Below are 24,506 nucleotides of genomic sequence, written 5' to 3' on the forward strand. Positions count from 1 at the left end.
CAGTCGGCAAATTTAAATTTTCGCCAGTGCTGTGGCGCTGTAATCTTTGGCTATGTCTTGGGCTACTCAAATATTTTACGTTTTTGATACTAAATTAACTTCTGAAGTATAATTTTTTATTGTTTTTATATTTTTCAATATATTTATTTTGTTTCTACAAAATAAAAAAATAATTTTTAACAATACAATAGTCTTTGTTAGGCTTAACATTGACGAAAATTCAGCGCGAAGCGACACGCAAAGGATAAAAATTTCAACACGGGATAAATTAATATATTTTTTCGTACATAATTGGTTATCCGAAAAATAAGTTATCCAAACAATCCCAGTCCCCAATTGATTCGGATAAACGACGCTCTACTGTAATTTGCTTGTAGTAATTTAAATACATGGCTCATGACAATTTATATTTTAAAAATTTAGAGTATCACCAATGCAAAAAGCAGAAGTAGTAGAAATGGTTAAAGCTTCTACTAAATCAGTGACATTAGCAATTGGGGATGGTGCTAATGATGTTGCCATGATTCAGGTTTGTTCATACAACATTAAATATTAAAAATTTTAAATACCTAATAGTATTTAAACATAACTTTGAATTTTTATATATGAGAAACACCATATGTTCCCTTGACCTTGTACATTATTTTAAGCCTGTTTTTAGTGTAGATTAGATGTTTTTTGAGACAGTGTCTCATCTTGAGATCAAAGTTTATATTTCTAATTAAATGTACTATTTTGATTACTGTTTGAATTAAAATAGAATCAATCTCTAACTAATTAAATTTAAAATGTTCTAGAATTTTTGCACGTTTGGTCATTGGTTATTTAAGTTGTAAATGTCCAAAATTTTTAGGGTTAAAGCTATGGAAATTTTCAAAAATTTTGGAGATTTACAACATAAATAACGGACTGCTAAATGTATGGAAGATTTGAAAACATTTTGAATATAATTAATTTAATGATTTGATTCTATTTTTGTTCAAACTGTGTTTGAAATGGCAGATTTAATTGGAAATATAAGCTTTGATCTGAGATGTTATGTCTTGAAAAACATTTTATCTATACTAAAAATGGACTTTTGAAAATGAATAGCTTACAATATTAAGGAAACAAGTTTTTATTTAAAATATAAAAGTCCAAATTAGATTACTTTTGTAACTTTAAATGAAATTAGAAAATAAGTTTATTTATAAATAAGCTTTTTAGGAACAGTTCCATTTCCAATAGATGTTAATTTCATTATTAATGGAAACAGAGAAGCCTTATCATTGAAAAAACAAATAATCTTAGCATAAGTTAAAATTTCAATATACAGTAGTACCTCAGGATATGAACGCTCCAGCATACGAAATTTTTAGAGTATGACATGAAATTCGAACATATTTTTGCTCCACGGTACTAACAAAAACTCACTATATGATGTTACATTAGTGTGAACCAAGGGGGTAGAGCAATGCATGTCTCCCCACTTACCGGCTTCGTTGTTGGAGAATGGCTATAGGAGGGCAAAAATAAGTGAGTGGGGAGGAGTTGGAAGTCGTGACAAGATGTCCAATTGACTACACGGGTAGAAATAAACCAACACATTTAATGAACAGATAATAAATTATACATAAAGACAATAATTATAACCTGCGCGTAATGAAAATAAAAATCTATTCTATACTCTAACCTAATCTAAAGCCTAAAGATTGAGAAAGACCTCACGTTGGTGAGAGAGAGAGAATTTATGGCAAGGGTTTACCATGTAGGATACGATCTCATCGTATAGGGCGTTGATAAAACGCTCTGTGATAGTCGTCATCTAAGCGAAGTGCCCTTGGAAGGCTATGTGGAGCGATGTCCTTTTTTGTCAGCTGGGCTATGTATAAGGTATTAGCTCCATTGCTCTTTGACTGTAGAGTTCCTCCTGGTGGAGTTCGCTCAGAGGGTTCTTCGGTTAACCTCTTCGAGGAGTAATTCTGGCGTATATGGAGAGAATGGGAAATATTCTAAGTCCTTTACCTTGTATGGAGCGGCGATAATGAGCTTCATAGATCCTGAGAGGGCTGGAAGAGTCCGCTTCATTGTTTCTTCCCCGACGACCGCTGTCGAGGTGTCGGATTGTTCCCCTTTTATACCCTTTTAGTGTGGGAGAAATCTGGGATTTTGACAGTTCTCCTGATTTATGACAGTCTCTCCCGTCATGGGTGACAACATTAGAGACATCTCTTGACCAATAAGTATTAATTTCGTCATCACCTGGGGAGATGACTGACCATTTTTAGTAATGTTTCTCACCGTACGGTTGACCTTTGTAGGTGACCTTTTGTAGTTAATTTGCACACCGCAGGTCTCCGGGGAGCTTTCGCGGACTCAGACGACTTCGTCCGTCAAGAAGGTCATTGAATTGCACTGTTTCTGTCACTGTCCAGGGTCTATTCCTCGGGCAACAGGGTGAGAATGGGAGAAATGACGGAAATAATAAAGAAAAAAAAACTCTATTCGTATTATTATTATTCCAAATTCTCACAAGAGAGTCAGATTCTCACATTAGTTTGCAGCATCATTTTTTATTCACTTCAGTTCATCGGTCTCAGTCCACATGTTTGCTTCATCGTGGAAGGATCTCACTCGATAAAGGAAATCTTGAGGTATTATCAGAAAGTTACTGATTTTATTGAAAATAAATATCCCGAAAAGATTTACACTGGCTGTATTGCTGCTCAGAGTAATGACATTTGTCTAATTCATTTTAGAAACATTTTAAAAAGTAGGCAAAGCCAAACATCTTTGGATATATATTTTACCAAGCGAGATCTGCTTGTGGTATTTCATAGAGTTGTTAATTTTAGCTAACAACTCTATGAGATACCACAAGCAGATCTTGGAATTGGCAGATTTAATTTGCCACACATATTTCTTTCAATTTGAAGATAAAACTTATCTGCAGGCACAGGGCATATCGATGGGTAGCCCCATGTCAGCTATACTCTGTGAATTAGTGTTGCGTAAACTCGAAAACCATATACTCCCCTCGTTCCAGGAAGACATATTGTCCTACACAAGATATGTTGTTGATATCTTTATTTTGTGGAAAGATAATCGCAGAGTTAACCAGTTTATAGATCTGATCAACGACAACCCATATGGATTAACTCTGGAGCAGGAAAATGGAAGCAATGTTAATTTTTTGGATGTATCTATAACTTGCAAGGAAGAGGAAATCAGAACAGATATATACCAGAAACCCAGTTATCTTCCTATTATCATTCCTAGGAACTCCACAGACCCTGAGCATATAAAAATGGCAGTTTTTCGTTCATGAATAAGGAGGGTGCATATGCATTGCACCAGCATCCGCAACACTTACAACGAGTTGGAATATATCCAAAACATAGAGGTACAGCAAGGATACCGTACAGAAAGAATAGATGCTTTCATTGCGAATTGTCAGAAGCGACACCCCTCGCAGGGAGGGAATCAGCATAAGGAAACAGTCATGCTCAATTACTTACTGTTCCTCAAAGGAATGGTTAAGAAAGTTACCATAAATAAGAATATACAGATAGTTTACAGGCGTAATCCCACCGTGTACAGACTCTTAAGGAACGATAAAGGTCAGTTACGAATGCAACGTGATGGCAGGGGTATACTCTATAGCGTTAAAAGACCGTAGATTTAACTCCAATTTGGTATACATAGGAGCAACCATGAGAAACTTAAAGAAAAGAATTGTTGAACATAAGCACTCGGTGAATAAAAACATAGACTCTACAGTGCTTGCTGCTTTTGCCAAACAGTAGAATATTGAGGTCTTCTGGGATCAGGCGTCGATCATCAAGGCTACAAGATCCAAGCAGGCCGTGAAACATCTGGAAAAACTATAAATTCACAAGGCGCAGTTGCACACAAACTGTATTAATCATAGGGATGTTGACGGATTGTCATTGGCATGGAAATCCTTCTACGATGAGTTGATATAGTTTATATAAGTGGGAAATGTTAATTAAGATAATTTTTACTGGATGTATATATTTTATTTTATTTCTTTATTTCGTTTTAATTAACTTGCACAATCTTTGCGATTATTTAAGCTTGTTAAATCTTAACGTAAATTTGTGTAACCACTTTTTGAAGTATTATTTTACATAATTTCGAATTCTTCATTCGATTCAAAATGATAACTGAGGATGATCGCTTAAAGCGTTCGAAAGCGTTTTTAAGATATTAAAAACGATTTGTTGGATTGTTTAAAGGTTTTGTTTTTACTTATACTTATATTGTAGTTCCAGTAAGAAAGTATTTATTTATTTAATATTTAATACCAAACAATCTGCTGAATTGCATCAGGCTATATTATGGCTACAGTCTAGCAGATCATTTGGTATTAATCAAAAATCTGGTTGTGTGATACTTACAATTGGAAAAAATATTTAAATACAAAACTTCTATACATGCTTAACTTCTTCAGATTGTTTTTTCCAATTGAATAAAAATAAATTATGATTTTTTATCAAGTTTTCTAATTATACACAATGAATTTCTCTCATTATTTTTAATTGCAGAATTTAATTAGTTATTAATTATCTATACAGGCTGCACATGTTGGAATTGGCATAAGTGGTGTTGAAGGTTTACAAGCTGCCTGTGCATCAGATTATGCCATTGCCCAGGTAAAAATAAGCATTTAGTTTTTTTCTAATTACTCAAAAATTAATCCATTTTATATCTTATATGAAATTTATGATACTTAATGAATTAGTCTTTTTAATTACACTTTCAGTTTCGGTTTCTTATTCCTTTACTATTTGTCCATGGTGCATGGAGTCATGCACGTCTCTGCAAACTTATACTTTATTCTTTTCATAAAAACATATGTTTATATGTTATTGAGGTAAGATTTTAATTAAAATATTGTATAATTATTTTAATGTTAACTCATAAAGTAAACATATGAAATTTTTAGATAAAAAAAATTTTATACTTAAAACTTACCAGAAAAGCTTTAAAAATTTTAAATTTTTGTTATAATTTAACAGCTTTGGTGGGCTATACTAAGTGGTTGGTCTGGACAAACATTATTTGAGAGGTGGTCAATTGGTCTTTATAATGTGGTTAGTATTAAATCTAATTTTTTTCTTTTTATTTTGAAGTATTTTAGAATGTATTTTAATGATGATTTTATTATTTGGTTGGAAATGTGGACAAGCAACTTAAAAAATATAGTAAAAAAATATATTTCACAAAAAAGAGAGAAACATTTTCATATCTTTATGTGACCTTTGATCGGAGTTTGCTTTTTCTCGGAGTCTAAATTTTTTCCAATGGTTTGTTTTTGCGTCAGCCTTTTGTTTTTGTACTTCCGGGGGCTCTGGGGGCCTTAAAAATCCCACTTCTGACACCACTGTGACCGTAGGGTCGGTGTCTCATTGACATCACGTCAGGAGACCTAAATCTGACACCACCAAGTCTCTGGGGGACTCGGAAATCATGACGTTATGTCACGCGAGCGGTAGCGTGTGAGCGCTTGGATTCGAAGTAGAGGTGAGGAGAGAGACGAGGAAGTAATTTACTCGGATTCCATGGTTGCTAACAAATAACAATTTTAATAAAAACTAAAGAAAATACATATATATTCTATTTCTATCATAGCCCCCTAATTATACTATTCCATTCGAGAGAGAGAGTTTACACGCAAATCGTGGGTTGATAAATACCTTGCTTCTGGGTCGAAGGATCTGTGGTCACACCGATGATGATACGCCGATGGAAAGTTTAATCTACTGGTTCTGGATCTTGTCCGTTCACTGGGGTGGAGGTGTGGAGATGTTATCCTTAAACAGGCACGATCTTTTTCTCTTTGAGCGTAGGGTCACGGTGTTAATCCTGGGTCACGATTTTAAATCCTAGAGGACGACTTTGTTGAGCGGACTTTTTGAAGACGACTTTTGTAGAGGGACTTCGGATGACGACTGACCTCGGGGTCTTTTTTCTTTTCTCTTGTTATTCCTCTTGGGTTTTTTCCATGAGGTCAGGTGGTTGCCGTTAACGGTCTGGCGTCCAATATAGGCCCTCCATCGAAAGTTCCTGGTGACACATCTCTGACTAGCTGGATCCGTCTCAACAAGGAACCAACTCCGTGGGAAATAAATTTTTATGGCTGTTAGCCTAACACTCGATTTTAACTGATTAAAGTTCCAATAATTAAAATTTAAAATAACACTTTATTGTGGGTCTGTTTGTCCCTCACATTTATTTAGACCAAATTCAACCCATTATATTATTTGAAACAAATACAAGATACACAGTGTTCCCAAAGCATATGAAATTTAATATTTACATGTGAATTTCATATGCTTCAAGAACACTGCATGTAACCTGCATTATTTTGAATGATACTGTGAGCTGAAGTTAGTCCAAATAAATGTCCAGAAGCATTTTGCCCTTACTTAAACTTTGGTTTCCTTAAATAGCTGTATTTTCTTTTTGGAAACATAAAATGGTACCAAGCCTTACTGAAATTTGTTTAAAAATTTATATTCTTGTTTCAGATTTTATGAAATGATATTTTTAAATTTAAATTTCATTTGTAATTTTTGACTTCTAAAGAAAATTTGATATTAAAAAAATTATTTATTAGATTTTTACTGCTGCTCCTCCTGTGGTAATGGGCTTATTTGACAGGACATGTAGTGCAGAAACCATGATGAAATTCCCTGCTTTATACAAGCCATCACAGAGTGCACAATATTTTAATGTAAAAGTAAGTATATTGTAATAATAAAATCTCTTAACTGGAATAAATATAAAAATGAAAAGTTCCAGCAAAAAATTTTTTTATTTATTTAACATTTTCAGCTATCTATACAGCCATCATCAGGAACAAACATATAAAGGAACATTTTTAAAATTTAAATTCAACAGTGTTCCAAATATGGATCAATGATGTACAATTGTGATAACATACATAAATAATAATAATAAAGTATACAAAAATATATAATACATAATAATATACTATAAAAAATAGTGCTAAGGAAAATGGGAAAACACTGTTATTTCTAAAATGCAAAACAAAATTTTATTACACAGATGTTATGAAGTTGATGTATTGATAATATGGAACACACAACAGGATATGCAAAGCTTCATCAATGCAGTCAATAATCTCTACAGATTAAAAATAGTCCTGGACCAATTCAATAATAAAGAAGCACACTTTCTGGATCTGATCATCATCCAAGTAAATGGGGAGATATGCACAAAGTTATATGTTAAACCAACATCCCACCCATTATACATGCCTTGTTGCTCTAACAATCCTCCCAGATACAAAATGGAAGCTTTTAAGGCCCTTGTCACAAGGGCTTACACACTGTACAGATATAAGGGACACCTATAAAACAGTTGAATAGGATCAGAAACATAGCAGCCATTCACAAATACAGCCAAAATATCATCAACATCTTAGTTAATATACAAGCAGAGAATACTCCCCATAAAAAGTAATAAACCCACTCTATCACACTGGTAACATATAACAAGTTGCTTGATAACACCTTCAAAAAAGTAGTTGTTTATTGCTCTGTCTATTAGACAGGGCAATAAGCCACTAACTCATAAGTACAACAATATGGTCTATGATTTATTGCATAATGACAGGGGTCCAATAGATCTTTCCATGGTCTCAAGAGTGTGTGAAATACTTTTTACTCTAGGTCTAGAAAATAGGGTCAGCAAATATATAAAATTCACATCCTGAAATCTACCTACCAGACTTAAGGAATATTGTTACAATGTACATAAAGGCACATGCACCACAATGCTGGCTATTATGGCAACACTTCCAGATAATGTATCACATTTCACAGGCACAAAACTCTTTAAATCCTTCAGGAACTAACACTTTGGAAAAACTCTAGCAAAAGTAGCCATATACAAAAATACTATTAAGAACACATATATTAAGCACAAGAATGCATCGAGTATATCAGCATGCAAATTTCTTATACCCTGCAACAGGGACAAAACTCAAAACTACACAGTAATTTATTTTATATAATCAATGGATCTAGTGTTTATTATTATTGTTTATATGTTTATATATATATTTTATTATTATGTATTATATATTTTTGTATACTTTATTATTATTTATTTGTTATTGCAATTGTATGTCACTGATCCATATTTTGAACACAGTTGAATTTTAAAAACTATTCCTTTGTGTTCATTTCTGATGATGGTTGCATTGATAGCCAAAAATGTTAGAAAATTAAAAAAAAAAATTTTTTGCTGAAACAGGCTGAAATTTTTTATTTTTTTAACTATATTGTATTAAAAAATAATGATGTAGATATAAATTTGAAACTAAATGAATTTTTGTTGTTAAAAATTTGTGCTTTAAAAGCATATACATAATTATAATATTAAATAAAATATAAATAAAAATTGTTAATAAATCTTTTGAAGATGAAGTTAATATAATTCTGAAACTTATAAGTCCTTACATTTGTACTAATATCNTGAAGATTTATGTAAAAGCTACTTAAAATGATTATTTTATAAAACATTGAAATACAGTAGACCCCCATAACACGGTAGATACATTCCGTGTTTTATGAAATTCATGTTGTATGAGTCCTTAAATACATGAGCCAATCAGCCTGGCACGTATGCAGTTTACAGACTACGGCTGTTTGAAAGGTTTTCTTCCATAAAATTAATTGATTCTAGACTAATTTGACTCAACATTTCCAAAACACATATAATTTTTTGGGAATAATTCATATAAACTATGCTATAAACAAAAAAATTGTAGAATTACTTACTGAGAGTGTGCACCGTTTGACGACGCTATTGCTTAAGCTTATTTTCATCACGGAACAGTGCATCGAACAGCGGGCATGTTTCCTGAAAAATTATTTTTCTGCGAAAAATTTGCTGAACTTTGGAGACATTGTTAATTTAAATATAATTTTTATGGACGTTAAATAATAATTGGTTTTTAGTAGGTCTGCTGCTCGTTTAAACTCAACGGTTTGTGCAATATCTACTATTGGTCTAGATCATTGGTTCCCAATTAGTTTTTCCTGCGTACCACTTCAAGAAAGAGCTCAAACTCGCGTACCCCTTATAGCAGAAATTCATATTAATTCATACTAATATTATAAATTCGAAGGTATTGCTGTCTGTCTGCCACCTTTTCACATCTAAACCGCTGAACAGGTTTTAATAAAATTTGGCACAGAGATAGCTTACATGTTGGAGATGGACATAGCCTACATTTTACTGCGAGAAAATATATTACTCCCACGAGAAAATTCGATATAATGCGGGCGAAGCCGTGGGTAGACAGCAAGTGATAAATAGAATGTTTGTTTTTTACATTTATTACCTTTAAAATACAATTCTAATACAGTAATAATGAAAATAACATAAGGTTATTTAATTTTAACGTGACAAATGTGCACGATTTTCTTTGCACAACTTTGTAAAATCTGGTTGCTTTTTGGTCAGCTTCAGTCTCGAGTCATCTTCGAGTTGAAGTCGGTGACGATGTTTAGTTTTCACGTTTGTCATGGCGAAAATCCGCTCTCGCAGAAATATGTTATGCAAAATGGTAGTAAATATTTTATTGCTGCTTCACTGACATGATGATAGTGATAATTGTACAAGTTATTTCTTGCGCAAGAATTTAGGTATTGTCACAAATGCATTTTTTAACAATGAAATTTCGAGAATGTTTTTAGTTATAAATAAACGAATTTGTGCATTCCACATCGTGTTGTAAATTGCCGAATTTTTGATGGTCCAACCATTATTTTTTTTTGATTGTTTCATATCATGCATTTAAATTTTAAATTGGCCGATTTTAGATTGCCGCGCGTACCCCTTCATGCAATTTCGCGTACCCCCAGGGGTACGCGTACCACTGGTCTAGATTCAACCAATCATGTCACGACACGAGTCGGCGATGACGTTTTACCATATTTTATGAGTTTCTTTTAGTGTGTTTATACGAATATGGTCGCAATTTTTTTGCTGTTATATACAAATCCGTATTATATGAACCCGTTTTATAGAGGGGTCTACTGTATATATGATAAATTTGTAATGATTTGATATGAAAAAATGTAAGATAAATTTGTAAAATTTAAATAAATTACATGTAGGTTTTCTGGATATGGATTGTAAATTCTATATTTCATTCTGTACTGTTGTATTGGTTGACTTATTTAAGCATGACTCAAGGTATGAGAATTAAATTTAAAAATTTTAAATAAATACTTTGTAATTTAACTATTGTGTTTCAGTTTTAATGAAGAAATAATAACTTAACTAAAAATTTATTTCAGATATTGCGTGGTCAAATGGTAAAGAAGGTGGCTATCTTGTACTTGGTAACATGATATATACAGTATGTGTTTTAATTTTTCTCATTTTTTTTAAAGTATATTATAATGAAGCTTTTTCTAAATTAGCCATTAAGAATAAACAAAACAAATTTTTGTTATTTTGTTAAAATTTGCAATTAATTAATACTACTAAAAAATTTTTAAAAATCACAAAATCTCTTATATTAACTTCACTTTTGATGCTCTTCCATTGTATAAATTTATGAAAATGTATCATTTCTTTCAGTATGTAGTTGTGGCCGTATGTCTAAAAGCTGGATTAGAAATGAATGCGTGGACATGGGTGAGTTAAGAAATTTTAATTTGGCATAATTAGTTTTCGTATTTACTTCTAAACTTAAAATAAAATTCTATTTCACAGGTAACACATTTAGCAATATGGGGAAGCATTGCAAGCTGGTTTCTATTTTTATTAATATATAGTAATTTTTGGCCATCTCTTCCTATAGCTGCCGATATGGTGGGAATAGTAAGTTTATTTCATTTGGTTTAGTTTTATTACTGAAAAACATACTTTGATTAACTATACTGATTATTAAACATCTTACAATCAATTTTTATCATGTAGGACAGAATGGTAATGAGTTCAGGTGTATTTTGGATGGGATTGATAATTATTCCATTAATAACACTATTAGGAGATTTCACATATAAAGTGTATGTACAATTTTTAATTTATGATTGCAGAGAACAGACTAAAATCTGAGCACTTTGAAAACTTTAATACATTTTATTATCTATTAATAAAATCAGGGATTGGCAATCTATGGTATGTGGGATGATTTTCAGTATCATTCTGATTGAATAGAACACTGTATTATGGAACACTGCAGGTATTATGGAACCACCCCATTTCAAACTGATAATAAAGGCGAACTGTAGCAGATTGTGGCTGAACTGAACTAGGCAGACATCCATAGCGAGGGGAAAACCCGTTTTATTTCAGTTAAATGGTTGTCCATATTTAATCAGCAAATTTGTTTTTTTTTTTCAAAATTTGCAAGTTTTGAATGCTAAGTGAATTTAATTATTTTTAAAATATAAATCGTGTAGTTGTAGGTTCACTGGTGCATGTATTCCGTTCCAGAGACTTAGGGGTACATATTAATCTGTGTGATGTTCACGTTTTTTAAATTTTGGTCTCGACAGACATAAGTTAATTCGAGATGGCGATGCGTGAAATACGGACCCCTTTGGTGCTTTTACAGTAATATGGAACTCAACTCCTCCGAACTCTCTCTTTGCAATCAGACATTCGTCCGGAGCAATTTGGGAAAAAGACACTAGGTAGAAAGTCTGAAAATATCGAAAAAGAGCTGCTGGAATATATATTGTTGATGGAGGTCATATTTTTCTATTATAAAAGCATTTTTGCGATAAAATACATTGGAGTAAATAATTTTGTAATTATTTAACATTTTTTGTCCTTTCCTATTTGTTTTTGGCTACATTAAAGCATTTTTTTGAAAATATACAGTAAGGTTCCATATTACCACCCGATTTTCTCTAAGCCTACTTTCGGACTTTTTGTACAAAAGCCTTCAAAAACCATACTTATAATTACACTAGCGAAAAATCCAATTAGGAACATTTAGTTTAATAGTTAACAGTACTTTTTGCACAAAAAATGTGGGTGTAGTTATGATACCTTGTTTACAATTCACTAAAATGTAATTGGGGTTCCATAATACCACCTTCTCCTCTATATATTAATTATTAATTACACATTTAAATTGATGCCACAGTTTAGTGTAGGCTGTAGTACATTATAAACAAATCTCTTGTTTATATATATTTATATTACAGCACATATGTTTACACTCCATACCACTATCTATGTGTTGGGCATGCACTTCACATGTAAGAACATAATTCAATTAACAATTTATTTTCAAAATTATATATTTTTGAAGTCAATTATAACTGGACCAATTTCAATATATGTAACAAAATTGGCAGAAACATGTCGACACAAAGAATAACACTATGACTTAGGTTTGGCACAATACCATTGAAAGGTTGCTGGCCCCTGAATTAAATAATTAAATTGTGTTAAAATTGTAATTAATTACAAGCTTGAGATATTTTTATTTATTTGATAGGACAGTTCAGATTTAGGAAGTTCACTGTGTGAAATTTTTATAGCAAAGAAATGATGATTAGTTAATTTTAATAATGAATTGCTTAATTATGTAATTTTCTTCTATTATGATAGAATTCATCGCACAGCATTTAAAACTTTAGCAGAAGCTGTTAGAGAAAGTGAAATTGCAAATACTGATCCAGGAAAAGTTATTTTACATGCTACAAAACAAAGGTACAGTTCTGTAAAATATATATATATATACTTTTTTTGTTTGTTTATATAAGTGTTGTGTATATGCATATATTTGTTGTGAATTTATATGTATTTGATGTTCATTATTTATTAGTAGTAAATATTTTACTATTTTAATAAATATTGGTGTTTATGTAAATATTTTTATTAGTTTAAATAACATTTTAATGAAGTATTAAATTTCATTTTATATATATATAAAACTTTGTTATCATCTAATATGTGCATAGATAGATAAAGGGCATTTCTACATCATCTTTAAGATGATGTAAAAATCTGAATAAAGATGATGTAGAAATGCCCTGTGTCTGCCTATACACCTAGTCATGAAGATAAAAACAAATTCCATAGTTTTGTTTACTTCATGTTAAATTCAAGTAAAATCTATGCATGCAATGGTATTACTTTACAGAATAGATACATTAAAACTGTTTTTAATGATATCTGCAAGGAAAGGTGATAGTTTCAAGATTTACTTTCCCTTTGGTTATATATTTTCCTGTATTGCCATTATCAATATATATTTAACAATATTTATATTGATGATAATTGCATGCTAAAAAAAATTTGATTGTAGTAACATCCTTGTAAGTGGTTTACCCATAATATTTAAATAAATAAATTGAATATTTAGATTGATAATGATGATAGAAAAAAATATAAAAGTTTCAGCTCTTAAATTTTATTATGCTATGAGAAATGTGTATTTAAAGATAAGTACTTATTTAATTTTGAGTATATCTTAACTCTGTAAGAAAATAAAATGATCTCCAGCATAATATTTTCAAACAAGTTAGTTTTGAATTTGTTCCATTTTCTTTTACATTATTGTAAAAAAATGATGCGAGTCTTTACTAATAACTGGATATTTTAATCTGAAAATAACTTACTTGAAAATTTTACAGAATTTTAGGATATACAAAATATTCTTAAATTTTAACTGAAAATATTAACACAACCTTGAGTTAAATATTTTAAGGTTTTAATTAACCTCTGGTTTAATATTTGAGAGTTTTAATTATACATATTATATAAAATTTATGATTTATAATAATTTATTTTACTTAATAGAAACAATTTTTGTAAATAGATTTAAATTTTACATTTAATGTACATATCAGAATTTAAATCAAATATTTGTTTGTTTTGCAGTAAATTTTATATAGTTTTTTTATAAATAATCATGTGAACAAAAATTATCTTGTATAATTTGAAAAAACAGTTTCTTAATATTACAATATTAAACTTTCTAATAACCTATATTTTTTTATATTAAAAACTATCAAATATTCTAATTGATACTAATTTATTATTTACAAAATAAAAATTGTTTTAAACATGTATTATAATTTATAAATTTTCTTCTATATTTGGATCATAAAATTTGTATAAGATATGTTTAATAGTCACCAAGGTACCACTGTATTGGGAGGAAGAAACACAACATTGATTTCCAGGTATAAATTCTGCAGAGATTTTGGATGTCTTGGAGCATTGTCTAAGATTAATAATGCTTTAAATTGTAAATTATTATTTTTACAATATTGATTAACTGTTGGAACCAATGTTTAAATATTAATGCAGTAACCCAGGCATTTCTATTTGACTTCCAAATGACTGGAAGCAATTCTTTATCTTTCCCTTTCAATACTCTTGGATTTTCTGCTTGGTAAACTAACAATGGCTTCAATTTTAAATCACCAGCTAAGTTTCCACCAAGAAGCAATGTCAATTGGTCTTTAGAAGGTTTATGTCCAGGGGAAACTGATTCTTCCTTTGATAAAAATGTACAACTAGGCCTTTTTTTCCCAAAATAAACCCGTCTCACTACATTGAGACGGGCTAGGAGAATATTCTCCATCAACAATAATTTTAGAGAATGAGGAAATAAATTCTTTTACAGCATCTTTATCTGCATAAGCTGATTCTCCAGTGAATTTAATATTATGTAAAGAATATCTCATTTTAAATTTGTCGAAACAGCCCTTGCTTGAAATACTGTGTTGGAATCTTCATTTAATCTAGTCTTTCAGTCTTCATGCAAACTAAGAGCCTTAGCTTGAATAATTGAAAAACTCGGTGGAACATTATTTTGATGTTGATCATCAATTGTGAGAGTAGCCAAGGACGTAGGTCTCAATCTACGCCACTTACGGGCACTAGTCGGTAAGACCAGTTTTCTAACTTTAATAGGAGAGCGTTATCAAAATTGATCCGAACTGCGAAGTTCAGATGCTCGTCAGGATTGACACCAGTTTGTCAATTAAATTCCGCGGACAAACACGCGTATGAGATCTGATTCGTTCACGCAATTAAAAGACATTTTTAATTAAAACGAAATAATAAATTTAATATAACAAGAAAATAAATCATACAAAAATCTCAATGAACGAGAGAAAGAATTTCCACAATTAACATGCAAATCAAGAGATAGCTATACTTCTATTATACCGAATGCGCGATTGAGAGAGAGAGAGCTCACAAAAACGTTATAAAACATACAACCTGGGTTAGTTGACGTTCGTCTTCTTATTCGGTAGGTAAGGGACACCTTGTAGATAAGTTCATGTACTTCTTCGATGGAAGATCAATATGTGCACAAATATAAAAGTATATTTACTAAGTTCAGACTCGGGACTTAGTCTATGGGACGCGTTTAAGGGCGTTGGTCATCAGGAGGAAAACTGTGTGGAGTTTGACGCTTCGGATCTGTCGAAGAACTCCCTCGCTGAACTCCTCGAATTCGGGCTGATTTCTCTTATATCTCCTGAATCCCGACCAATCATCGGCCAGTAACTCTTTCGTGAGAACGGATGAAAGGGGGGATGAATGAGGGGTAATCATTTCCCATCTGAGCAGGATTTTAACCAGATAAGGGAAAGTCAGAGGATGTTCTCTTCTGTGAAAGGAAGTAACATCTGTTATCTGGGTTTTTCCCACGTTAAAACAGTATTTTTCTCACCAAAAATGAATTATTATTTGGTGACATTATTTTACATAATTAATAAAATTATTAACTTAGACCCAGGGGCCTTTCGAATCTCACACAATCTATGAGGACAAAGATCTTTCCATTTCATCCATTACTATGCTGTGTCTTTTGGAAAAAAATCTTTGAAGATATATTTCCACAATTTTGAATGTATTCTTTAATTTTACTCTTATTTTTTAAAATTGAACATTTCATAGATCTGTTTACATCATACAAATGTCCAATTGAAGCAAAGGATTCACCATTTTCAGAACATTTATCAACACTGCAGTTTCTCTGTTTCTCACTCATGTTTATCAATTTGTAAGGACAAAATATTTAAACATAAACAAATAAATTGGCAAAACACACAACACGTCGATGCATGCCCTAATGCAAGACTGAAACTGTTTTGATCTCTTGCTCAGAACAATAACACAGTAGTGATTACGATTCCGAGAAGTCCACTATTGTAGGAAGTAATGTGTGTCCGAGAATATATAGCGAGCTACCATACTTTGTAGTGTATGAGAATTCTGCATGGAAGCAAATTTTTTCATTATCGACAAAAATATTAAAAAGTTTAATTTTTTAAAATGTGCAAAATAGGGAATTGTGTGAAAATCAAGAGCCACCTGTAGTTTTTTTTGTTGGTGAATACCTAATCAACATCAACAATTAAATAAAAACTTTACTTCTTTTCCAGCAACAATTTCAAATGTAGAAACAAGCATCTTTTGGCTTAATTCATAGGCCAACATCAGATCTGTAACTTAATATAAAATACATACATTTAACCAAACTCACCAAGGTAATGTACAGATATCTGGCTGCCATAATTCTTATCTAATCAACATTTTCATTTGTTTTATTTTATCTATAAGGGTTATTCAAAAAGCAATGTACCATAATTTATATTTGGGAAACAAAGACTGCAATATGACTTCCTTTTGAGGAGTTGTATCAGGAAGCTTTTGCTAACTTTGTGAAAAATTTCAAACCAGGTGGAACCACTATGACTCCATTGAAAAAGGATGAATGTCACTGATGCAAGTCCAAGCAGCATGCAGTGATAGAATTCCTCATTGCTAAAGGGGAAACTGTTGAAAACATTCACAAGCAATTGTGTGGTGTCTACGGTTCTGTAGCTGTTAACCAAAGCACCGTCAATCATCGGGTGAAACGTCTGAAGTCAACAACAGTAAGAATGATTGCTGTGTTTTGGGACATCCATGGTGTTACTTTGGTGGCTGTCATGCCTAAAGGATCAACTACTAACTCAAAAGGCTTATGTCACCACTCTGAAAAGGCTGAAGAAGCATTATCAACATATCAACATGTGAGACATGAGAAGAACCTGTGAGACTTGCTTCTTCAGCATAACACAAGGCCACACAAGTCTGGAGACTTGTGAGGCAATCACAAAACTGGGTTTTACAGTAATGCCACATCCATCGTACCATCCTAATTTAGTGTCATCAGATTTTTTACAGTTTTGGTCCTTTGAAAAATGCTCTTTATACCAAGTTGCAGTCAGATGATGTTTTCAGTGCTGTGAGGAAATGGTTGTATGCACAAGATCAGGACTGGTACAGAGCCAGCATAAGTGCCCTCCCTCAATGTGGCATATGGCCAAAGACAAGGATGGAGACTTTGTTGAAAAATAACATGAATAGCTGAAGGTAACAGCTAGGACATGCCCAAGTTTCACAGTTGTATGTTTTATACTAGCAGAAAAATAAATTCTAGTGCATTACTTTTTGAACGAACCTTGTAGAATCGTCAGTTGACAGGTAAATAAATGCTTTTTAGCATTTTAATGTTGTTTGGGTAATGTGGGTAAGCTGGCCATATTGTTGGAACAGGGTTCAAATTTCAATCATAAGGATAATTGATTCCAGTGAATAGTTGGGCTTGATTGCTTTGTCCATTTAATGGTCCATGGTGTATGTAATAATTTCCTCCAAAGTCATAGTTCAAAAGCGTGGGTTTTGTTATTTTGGCTTTTTAGGACACATTACTAGAAAGAACTATTTAGATTTTTGTCTTTAATTCAATATTACAATATTCTATCACTACAAGTAGATGGGATACAATTTATAAAAAAAAAATTGTTTTTATTTGGACAAATGAGAAATTTATAGATGCAATTTTTAAATTGCAGATCTATAAATTTCTCACTTGTCCATCTGTCTATTTATCCAACATTAATCTTGAATGAAGTTAGACAGATCAAAATTGACCAGATATGGAAAGCTTAGGAGCTGAGGCCCCAATTAACTATATAGAAACCTTTGATCTGGTCTGGAAGTCATGTGACTTTTTGTCATGTGAAGATCATTAAAAGATGATTAAAAATTGCAGCTTGGTATTGTGACAATGTCATAATAAGTAATTATGCTTAACAAAGTTGGGTGAATTAAAACACAAAATTATTTTTATTTTAATATTTTGATTTTTCTGTGGGTTTGTAGTTCTTAAAATATTGCCTTAAGGAAGATTATATTTGTCTTAAGAAAGATTATATTTATTTATTCATAAAAATTATAAATATTTTCATAAACTTATACAATAGAACAATAAACACTATATGTAGATTTTTGAATCAAACAAATGAACCATACTAAAATGTATATAGATTTTTTTTTTTTTAAATTCAACAACATGTCATTTTCTTTCAGGACAGCGCAAGGGCTTAAACAATGGTCAGAACAGTATAAGTGGCACATAATGGACCATTTTCCCCACAGCCTAGAAATTTCCTAAGCAGTTTGGACTGGTGTCAATGAATAAAAAGCTTCAAAAAATATCATGCCAATAGAAAATGGATTTATTGAAAATATTTAAAAACTAAACATCAATCTTAACAACCACACATTACCGTCTCATTTACATATATATTTTTATAGTTAGATGTATAATAAAGTATTTATATGTAAATAATGGAACAGATATAAATATTTTTGTAAAGATTTTCATTAAACATATCTTATAAATAATTTTTAAAAATTGTAAGATGATGTAGTTTTGAAAGTGAAATTGCAAACATTTTGAAAAACAATCCAGTGTTTTTCCATGTTATTACAAATCAAATTCATTTGAATTCCTGTTTGATAAACAGTCATTTTAGAATGTATGAATGACTCATTGTTTAATATTCTGAAACTAATTTTATCCAGTCTTAATTAAGTCCTTATCGAGCAGTCACATAGTGTCTTAGACCATTCGTACATTCTACAATGGTTTCAATTATCAATTATTGAGATTTTTAGAACATTGGAATGATTTTCTAAATATAAGTAGTTCAGAATTGTGTAGTTTAAAATTATTTATATTATAGTAAGAGATTCTAAAAAATGTATATGGGACTATTTAATCTTTATGACATGGATTAAAATTTGCAAATCAATAGAAAGTTTTAATAATAATTAATGTGTTAAGTGATCAATATATTTAATTCTCAGTTATGTGTTGTTTTTCTAAACACACTAGTTAAACTTGTTTGGTTTCAGTTATCAATACTGTTTTGTATGGATAACAAATTAGAAGTTTGAATGACACACACTAATTTTAAAGTAATAAGTGAGTATCTGTAAGGATATAAATTGCATTTTCTTAATATTTCTGCTCTAAGTGGGTCTGTGTGTGTTTTTTTTAATGCTTGTTTTGAGTTTGGCCTTCTTGAAATGGGAACAGCCTATGACGAATAGGGCCAAATCATATGAATATTTCTGAAATATCATTCCTGACTTCAGTCCAGATTTCCAGAGTAGCCTGTTAAACTGTCAAAATCTTAAGTTTTTGAAACTGCTGAGAACTTTAAAGAACCTTATACATAAACAGTTTTTTTGTTATGCTCTTTATTTTTTCAGTTGCTAATACAATAGAGCATTGATTATCCGACTCAATTGGGGACTCAGGTTGATCGGATAACTGAAAAAATCAGATAACCGAAAAGAATGAAAAAAATACATTATTACTATAGTATATTAGTATATCCCATGTAATTAGTATATTAGTATATCGCTATTAACCAACTTCGTGTTGAATTTTCATTGATGTTAAGCCTAACAAATTTTTTTAAATAATAATGGTCGCTATTGTATCGTTAAAAATTATTTTAAAATTATTTTATTGCCCACAAAACAAATAACCACTCATAATTAGAAAATTAAGTCTCGTTTAAATTAAATACTGGCCTCCCTTCAACGGTCGAGTTGATGTTGCCAGCTAAAACACGCAAAAATTTAACAAAAATTAATATTAAAGTAACCAAGACATAGCCAAATATTGTAGTGCCACATCACTAGCGGACATTTGAAATTTGCCGACTAGAACGGTTAGTTAACCGAAGTGATGGTTAATCAGAGGTCAGATAATCGATGCTCTACTGTAATTCCATTTTATTATTTATTTTAGCATGGAAAGATGTTTCACTTCTTAAAAGATTTATGTTTTGATCTAGTAGTAATACAGTATAGCATCAATTATTCAAATGCCGATCAACCGAAACATTGGTTAACCGAAAGCATTCCAGTCAAACTGTGTCATGCTGAATCAAAAGTTTTTGATACTGAATTAACTTCTAAAGTATAATTTTTTTGTTTTTATATTTTTCAATATATTTATTTTGTTTGTACAAAATAAAGAAATAATTTTTAATGATACAATAGCCATGATTATTATTATAAAAATTTTCATTCGGCTTAACATCTTACAATCAACTTTTCATTAGGCTTAACATCGACGAAAATTTAACGCAAAATGACATGCAATGGAGAAAAATTTAAACATGGGACATATTAATATACTATTATTGGGATATACTAATATACTATATTAATAATATATTTTTTCGTACATAATTGGTTATCCGAAAAATCGATTTTCCAAACAACCCCAGTCCCCAATTGACTCAGATAATCGACGCTCTACTGTAATTTCAAAAAAAAAATTGATTTTTTGTTTAGAATTTTAAGAATTCTACAATTTTTAATTTATCTGTTACAAATTAAATAGAAATTCTAATTAATTAATTAATTCTTAAAGTTTTAATATCGTGTGGATGCTAGGAGTACATTTTGCTTTGCAAATCCATTACAAGTCTGGTCAAGCCAATAACATTAACAGTCAGGTTATGAGGAACAGGACTCAATATATCTAGAATCAAACTACCCATAAAGTTTTTAAAGGTCAACCTGATTTGAACCTGGATCTTCTAGAGCAACAGTCTAATGCCTTTACTTTCCTGGTCATTCAACCATTTTTAAAACGTTATTCTGAATTTTAAACATTTAAATAGCAGAAATGTTTAGAGGCCACTCAGATATAGCCCAAAACTAAGTATTTCTGTCGAGTACACCCAAGGGTCAGTTGGGTACCAAGGTTTGTGTGTTTCAAATTTACATTTCTAGTCCAACATTCCAAAGGTGGCTATTCAGTTTTTGTATTTGTTGATATTTAAAATACTCAGTTTGTATGAAAAACTTGTAGCTGTCATATCTGGCAATAACATTACTTGTCGTAGTTAAGATAATATTTTTATATCAGATTTTATAATTGTTTTTATATCATGTCATTATTATTAATTCATAAATGATGTATTGGTTTTTCTATACATCTCAATATTGCCTGTTGTACGCATGCCTTAAGACAGTATTTATAATTTGAGGCTGTGTAAAGTTAAGAATTTTATTTGTTCAGAAATTCAATTTTATAGAAGTAGAGAGGAAATAATGTATTTTGCAATGCTAAATTTTATATTTTAATATTATATTACAAAAATTGCAAGAAAATGTATATTAGTTTGTAAATGTAACTGTTAAAATCTGTAGATATAATATGAGGGTGTTTTGAAAAGTAACTCCTTTTTTTATTGCATTTGTTATGATTTGAATGTGAAAAAAATAGGGGTATGTAAAGTGCACTCTCTTTCTCTGCCATAGTGTTGTTCAACAGTAGTGTCCTGAATAAAATGCATTATTTGAAAGATTTAAAAATTAAAATGGCATTATTTTTTGAAACACCCTCATGTTTTTAAATTTACAGTGATTGTTTAGTGCATTTACTGACAGTTTTAGAAAATCACCAAATTTTTATATTTCAGTTTTTGAAATTTGTGTTTTTTTTTTTTTTTCTTAAATACAGTTTGTTAGGTATACCTTGTAAGTGTATTCTATTCATTTTTACACAATAAAAGTATAAGTTGTTTTGTGATTTTTGGTTGCATTCTGTGTGTTATTCAGCATGGCTTTGGAATATTCAAAATCTAATGACATATACATATATCAATATTTCAAAGCTTGATGTTTTAATAATAATCCAAACAATTGCCATATTTTAATTGAGCTACTTTACTGTTACTATTGATAATTAAATTCTGAGTAATTTGGTACTAGAGGTAGGCATTACTACCTCTAGTACCAACTCAGAATTTAATTATTAATAGTAGCGTTAAATTAGCCCAATTTTAAAATATGGCATTTGTTTGGTCTAATGGCAATAACAACATAGTGAATTTACTCTAGTGGTGCAAAGTATATTTCTGGCATTACCTCTTTTTTTTTACAGTTGTGATTAAAGTTTAATTAATAATCATAAAAATTTGATTTTCACTCATGGTGAGATGATGATGATTATATATTGTTCTGACAATGATATACATTTGTCATAATTTATGCATTCTGATTGCAGAAGTTTTTCTATTTCTATGGAATTGAAAAGGAATATAATGAACCAAGACTTACTTTTTATTCTTTCTTTAATAATCCTCTTCATAAGTTTCAACAAAGATGTATAAAATAATACAAGTTGACAATACAAATAATTCATACTATTTACTTACCGAGGAGGATCTTTGATAGTTCACATAACAGTATCCCAATCAAGATTCACAAAATGGGTTTTAGGTCTAACGAACAAATTTTCCATTTTAAACAGTAGAAGTAAATGTATGCCTCTGTATTTATTGTGTGCCTCAATTTATAAGTTAAATAACTTTTAACTAGATGCTGATAACAGTAGAATTATTTTGATAAGATTAAATAAAAGTTTAATGGATTATTATTCTGAAATAGTCTGTTTATGATGAATGTCCTATTAAAAACAGTAGTGTTAATGTTAAAAGTTATCTGGTAATAAGCTTTACTACTATAGAAATCTTAAGTGGTTTCTATTTTACTTTTATTAAAAATTTTTCAGATGGATACTTTTCACACAAGTTTTCACAGGACAAAACTATATTTAGAAAAAATTTCTATTTTGCTTTTGTATCTGCACATCTGGAATACAGAGGATGTTTACCTTTATTTTGACTCACTTTTATAATAGACATTATACATGCATTTTTTGACTATGGATTGACTTCAGTTGTTCTATAAGTTCCCAATGTCTTTGGCTAACAGTATGTAATCTTGTTTTCCTTGCCTGCTTGCACTTATCAGGCGAAATCACTCTCCTGGAAGGTCTATGGCTTTCCATAGACCTTCCATCATATGGGCTTTACTCAAACAGTTGCTACTTCAGTTGTCAAACCTGAAAAATCTAAGGGACTTGTGTCAGGGGACTTAACTGAAATTTTTTTGTTGGTAATAAATTAATCCTGAATTTCTTGTGATCATATTGGAAATATTGCTGTGTTAATGCTGCAGTATGGAAAGAGGCTTGGTCATGATGGAAAAATACTTTACTTAGCTTACCAGGATATAGTTCAGGAACATAGACTTCAACAATTGGTTTTAGAACACTATCAATGTAAACCTGTACATTGATCTTGTTCTGGTTTTTCAGAGCTTTCATTATGACTTTGGATGAATATCCTTCTTTGGAAAGGCCAATAATCTGACACTTCAACTCTAAATTCAGTGTTATCTGCAGCATTTTTTTGCTTCACAAACACACATACACAATTGAAAGAGCAGACAACAATCTATCATAAAAATGTCAGTTCAATTAATGACTGCATGTGCATAATTACACTAGGCATAAATTCCAAAAATGAGTCAAATAATGATGAACATCCTCCATACATACTAAAATAGAATGTAAATTTCTTGATATAAAGTTTTGCTCTGTGGAAATCTTCTCTGTAAGAAGAATTTTTATAACTAGTTAAGCATGAACTAGTAAAGAAATTTACAAATTGTTTCTATATCCATGAAGGCTTTTTCAATCAGAGATGGGGAACCTGTAGCTTTCAAACCATATGTGGCCTTTTTGGCTCTTAGTACAACTGTATACAATTTTATAAGTTTAATTTTGAGTTATAAAAGTATATTTTTTGTGCATATAAAGTGAATGTATACATTTACCGCCTATCTTCTCCATATTGCAACCTGCTGTACATGTACGGCTTTACGAGATCCTTCCAAAATGGAATGCAGTCTTCCAATTAGAGTTCCTCACCTCTGCTCTAAGTTTTCAAAATCTATTTATTACTTTATTGTTAGTTATTTTATAGTATTATATGTGATAATTTATATATTAGTTAATATAAATGTTTGCAATTATTTATTTTCAAAAAATAAGCAGTTTCAAACACAAATCAGTAAATAACTTCTTGTCATTGATTTATTCTGCAAATTTTTAGAATATTCTAAGAAATAATTAAAAATTTTAATAAATTAAAAATTGTTATAATTAATTTTCTTTTAATTTTATTTATAAATTGTGTTGTAACAATGTTGTAATACTGTATGTGATGTGCTTGTGAGTGTTAATTGTCTAGTCTAAACAACTCGTAAGTACTTGTACACTCATGGGTTCAGTTTCAATGGAGTTTCTTCTTTCTTAGACAATA

General features: G+C 30.7%; 1 protein-coding gene across 1 annotated transcript in view; it reads left to right on the top strand.

The window, feature by feature from the left end:
- LOC111617359 (probable phospholipid-transporting ATPase IA) overlaps nucleotides 1-24,506 on the top strand; it is a 231,157-nt gene that overhangs the window by 198,008 nt on the left and 8,643 nt on the right. The window contains exons 44-54 of the mRNA XM_023358665.1: nucleotides 424-529; nucleotides 4,578-4,655; nucleotides 4,766-4,876; nucleotides 5,022-5,096; nucleotides 6,623-6,745; nucleotides 10,158-10,236; nucleotides 10,341-10,402; nucleotides 10,627-10,683; nucleotides 10,762-10,869; nucleotides 10,969-11,057; nucleotides 12,616-12,717. Coding sequence (XP_023214433.1) covers nucleotides 424-529; nucleotides 4,578-4,655; nucleotides 4,766-4,876; nucleotides 5,022-5,096; nucleotides 6,623-6,745; nucleotides 10,158-10,236; nucleotides 10,341-10,402; nucleotides 10,627-10,683; nucleotides 10,762-10,869; nucleotides 10,969-11,057; nucleotides 12,616-12,717 — 990 coding nt within the window. The remainder of the gene's footprint in view (nucleotides 1-423; nucleotides 530-4,577; nucleotides 4,656-4,765; nucleotides 4,877-5,021; nucleotides 5,097-6,622; nucleotides 6,746-10,157; nucleotides 10,237-10,340; nucleotides 10,403-10,626; nucleotides 10,684-10,761; nucleotides 10,870-10,968; nucleotides 11,058-12,615; nucleotides 12,718-24,506) is intronic.

The sequence above is a fragment of the Centruroides sculpturatus genome, unplaced genomic scaffold (genome assembly GCF_000671375.1).
Source record: "Centruroides sculpturatus isolate CEXI.00-Female unplaced genomic scaffold, Cexi_2.0 scaffold118, whole genome shotgun sequence".
NCBI classification, from domain to species: Eukaryota; Metazoa; Arthropoda; class Arachnida; order Scorpiones; family Buthidae; genus Centruroides; species Centruroides sculpturatus.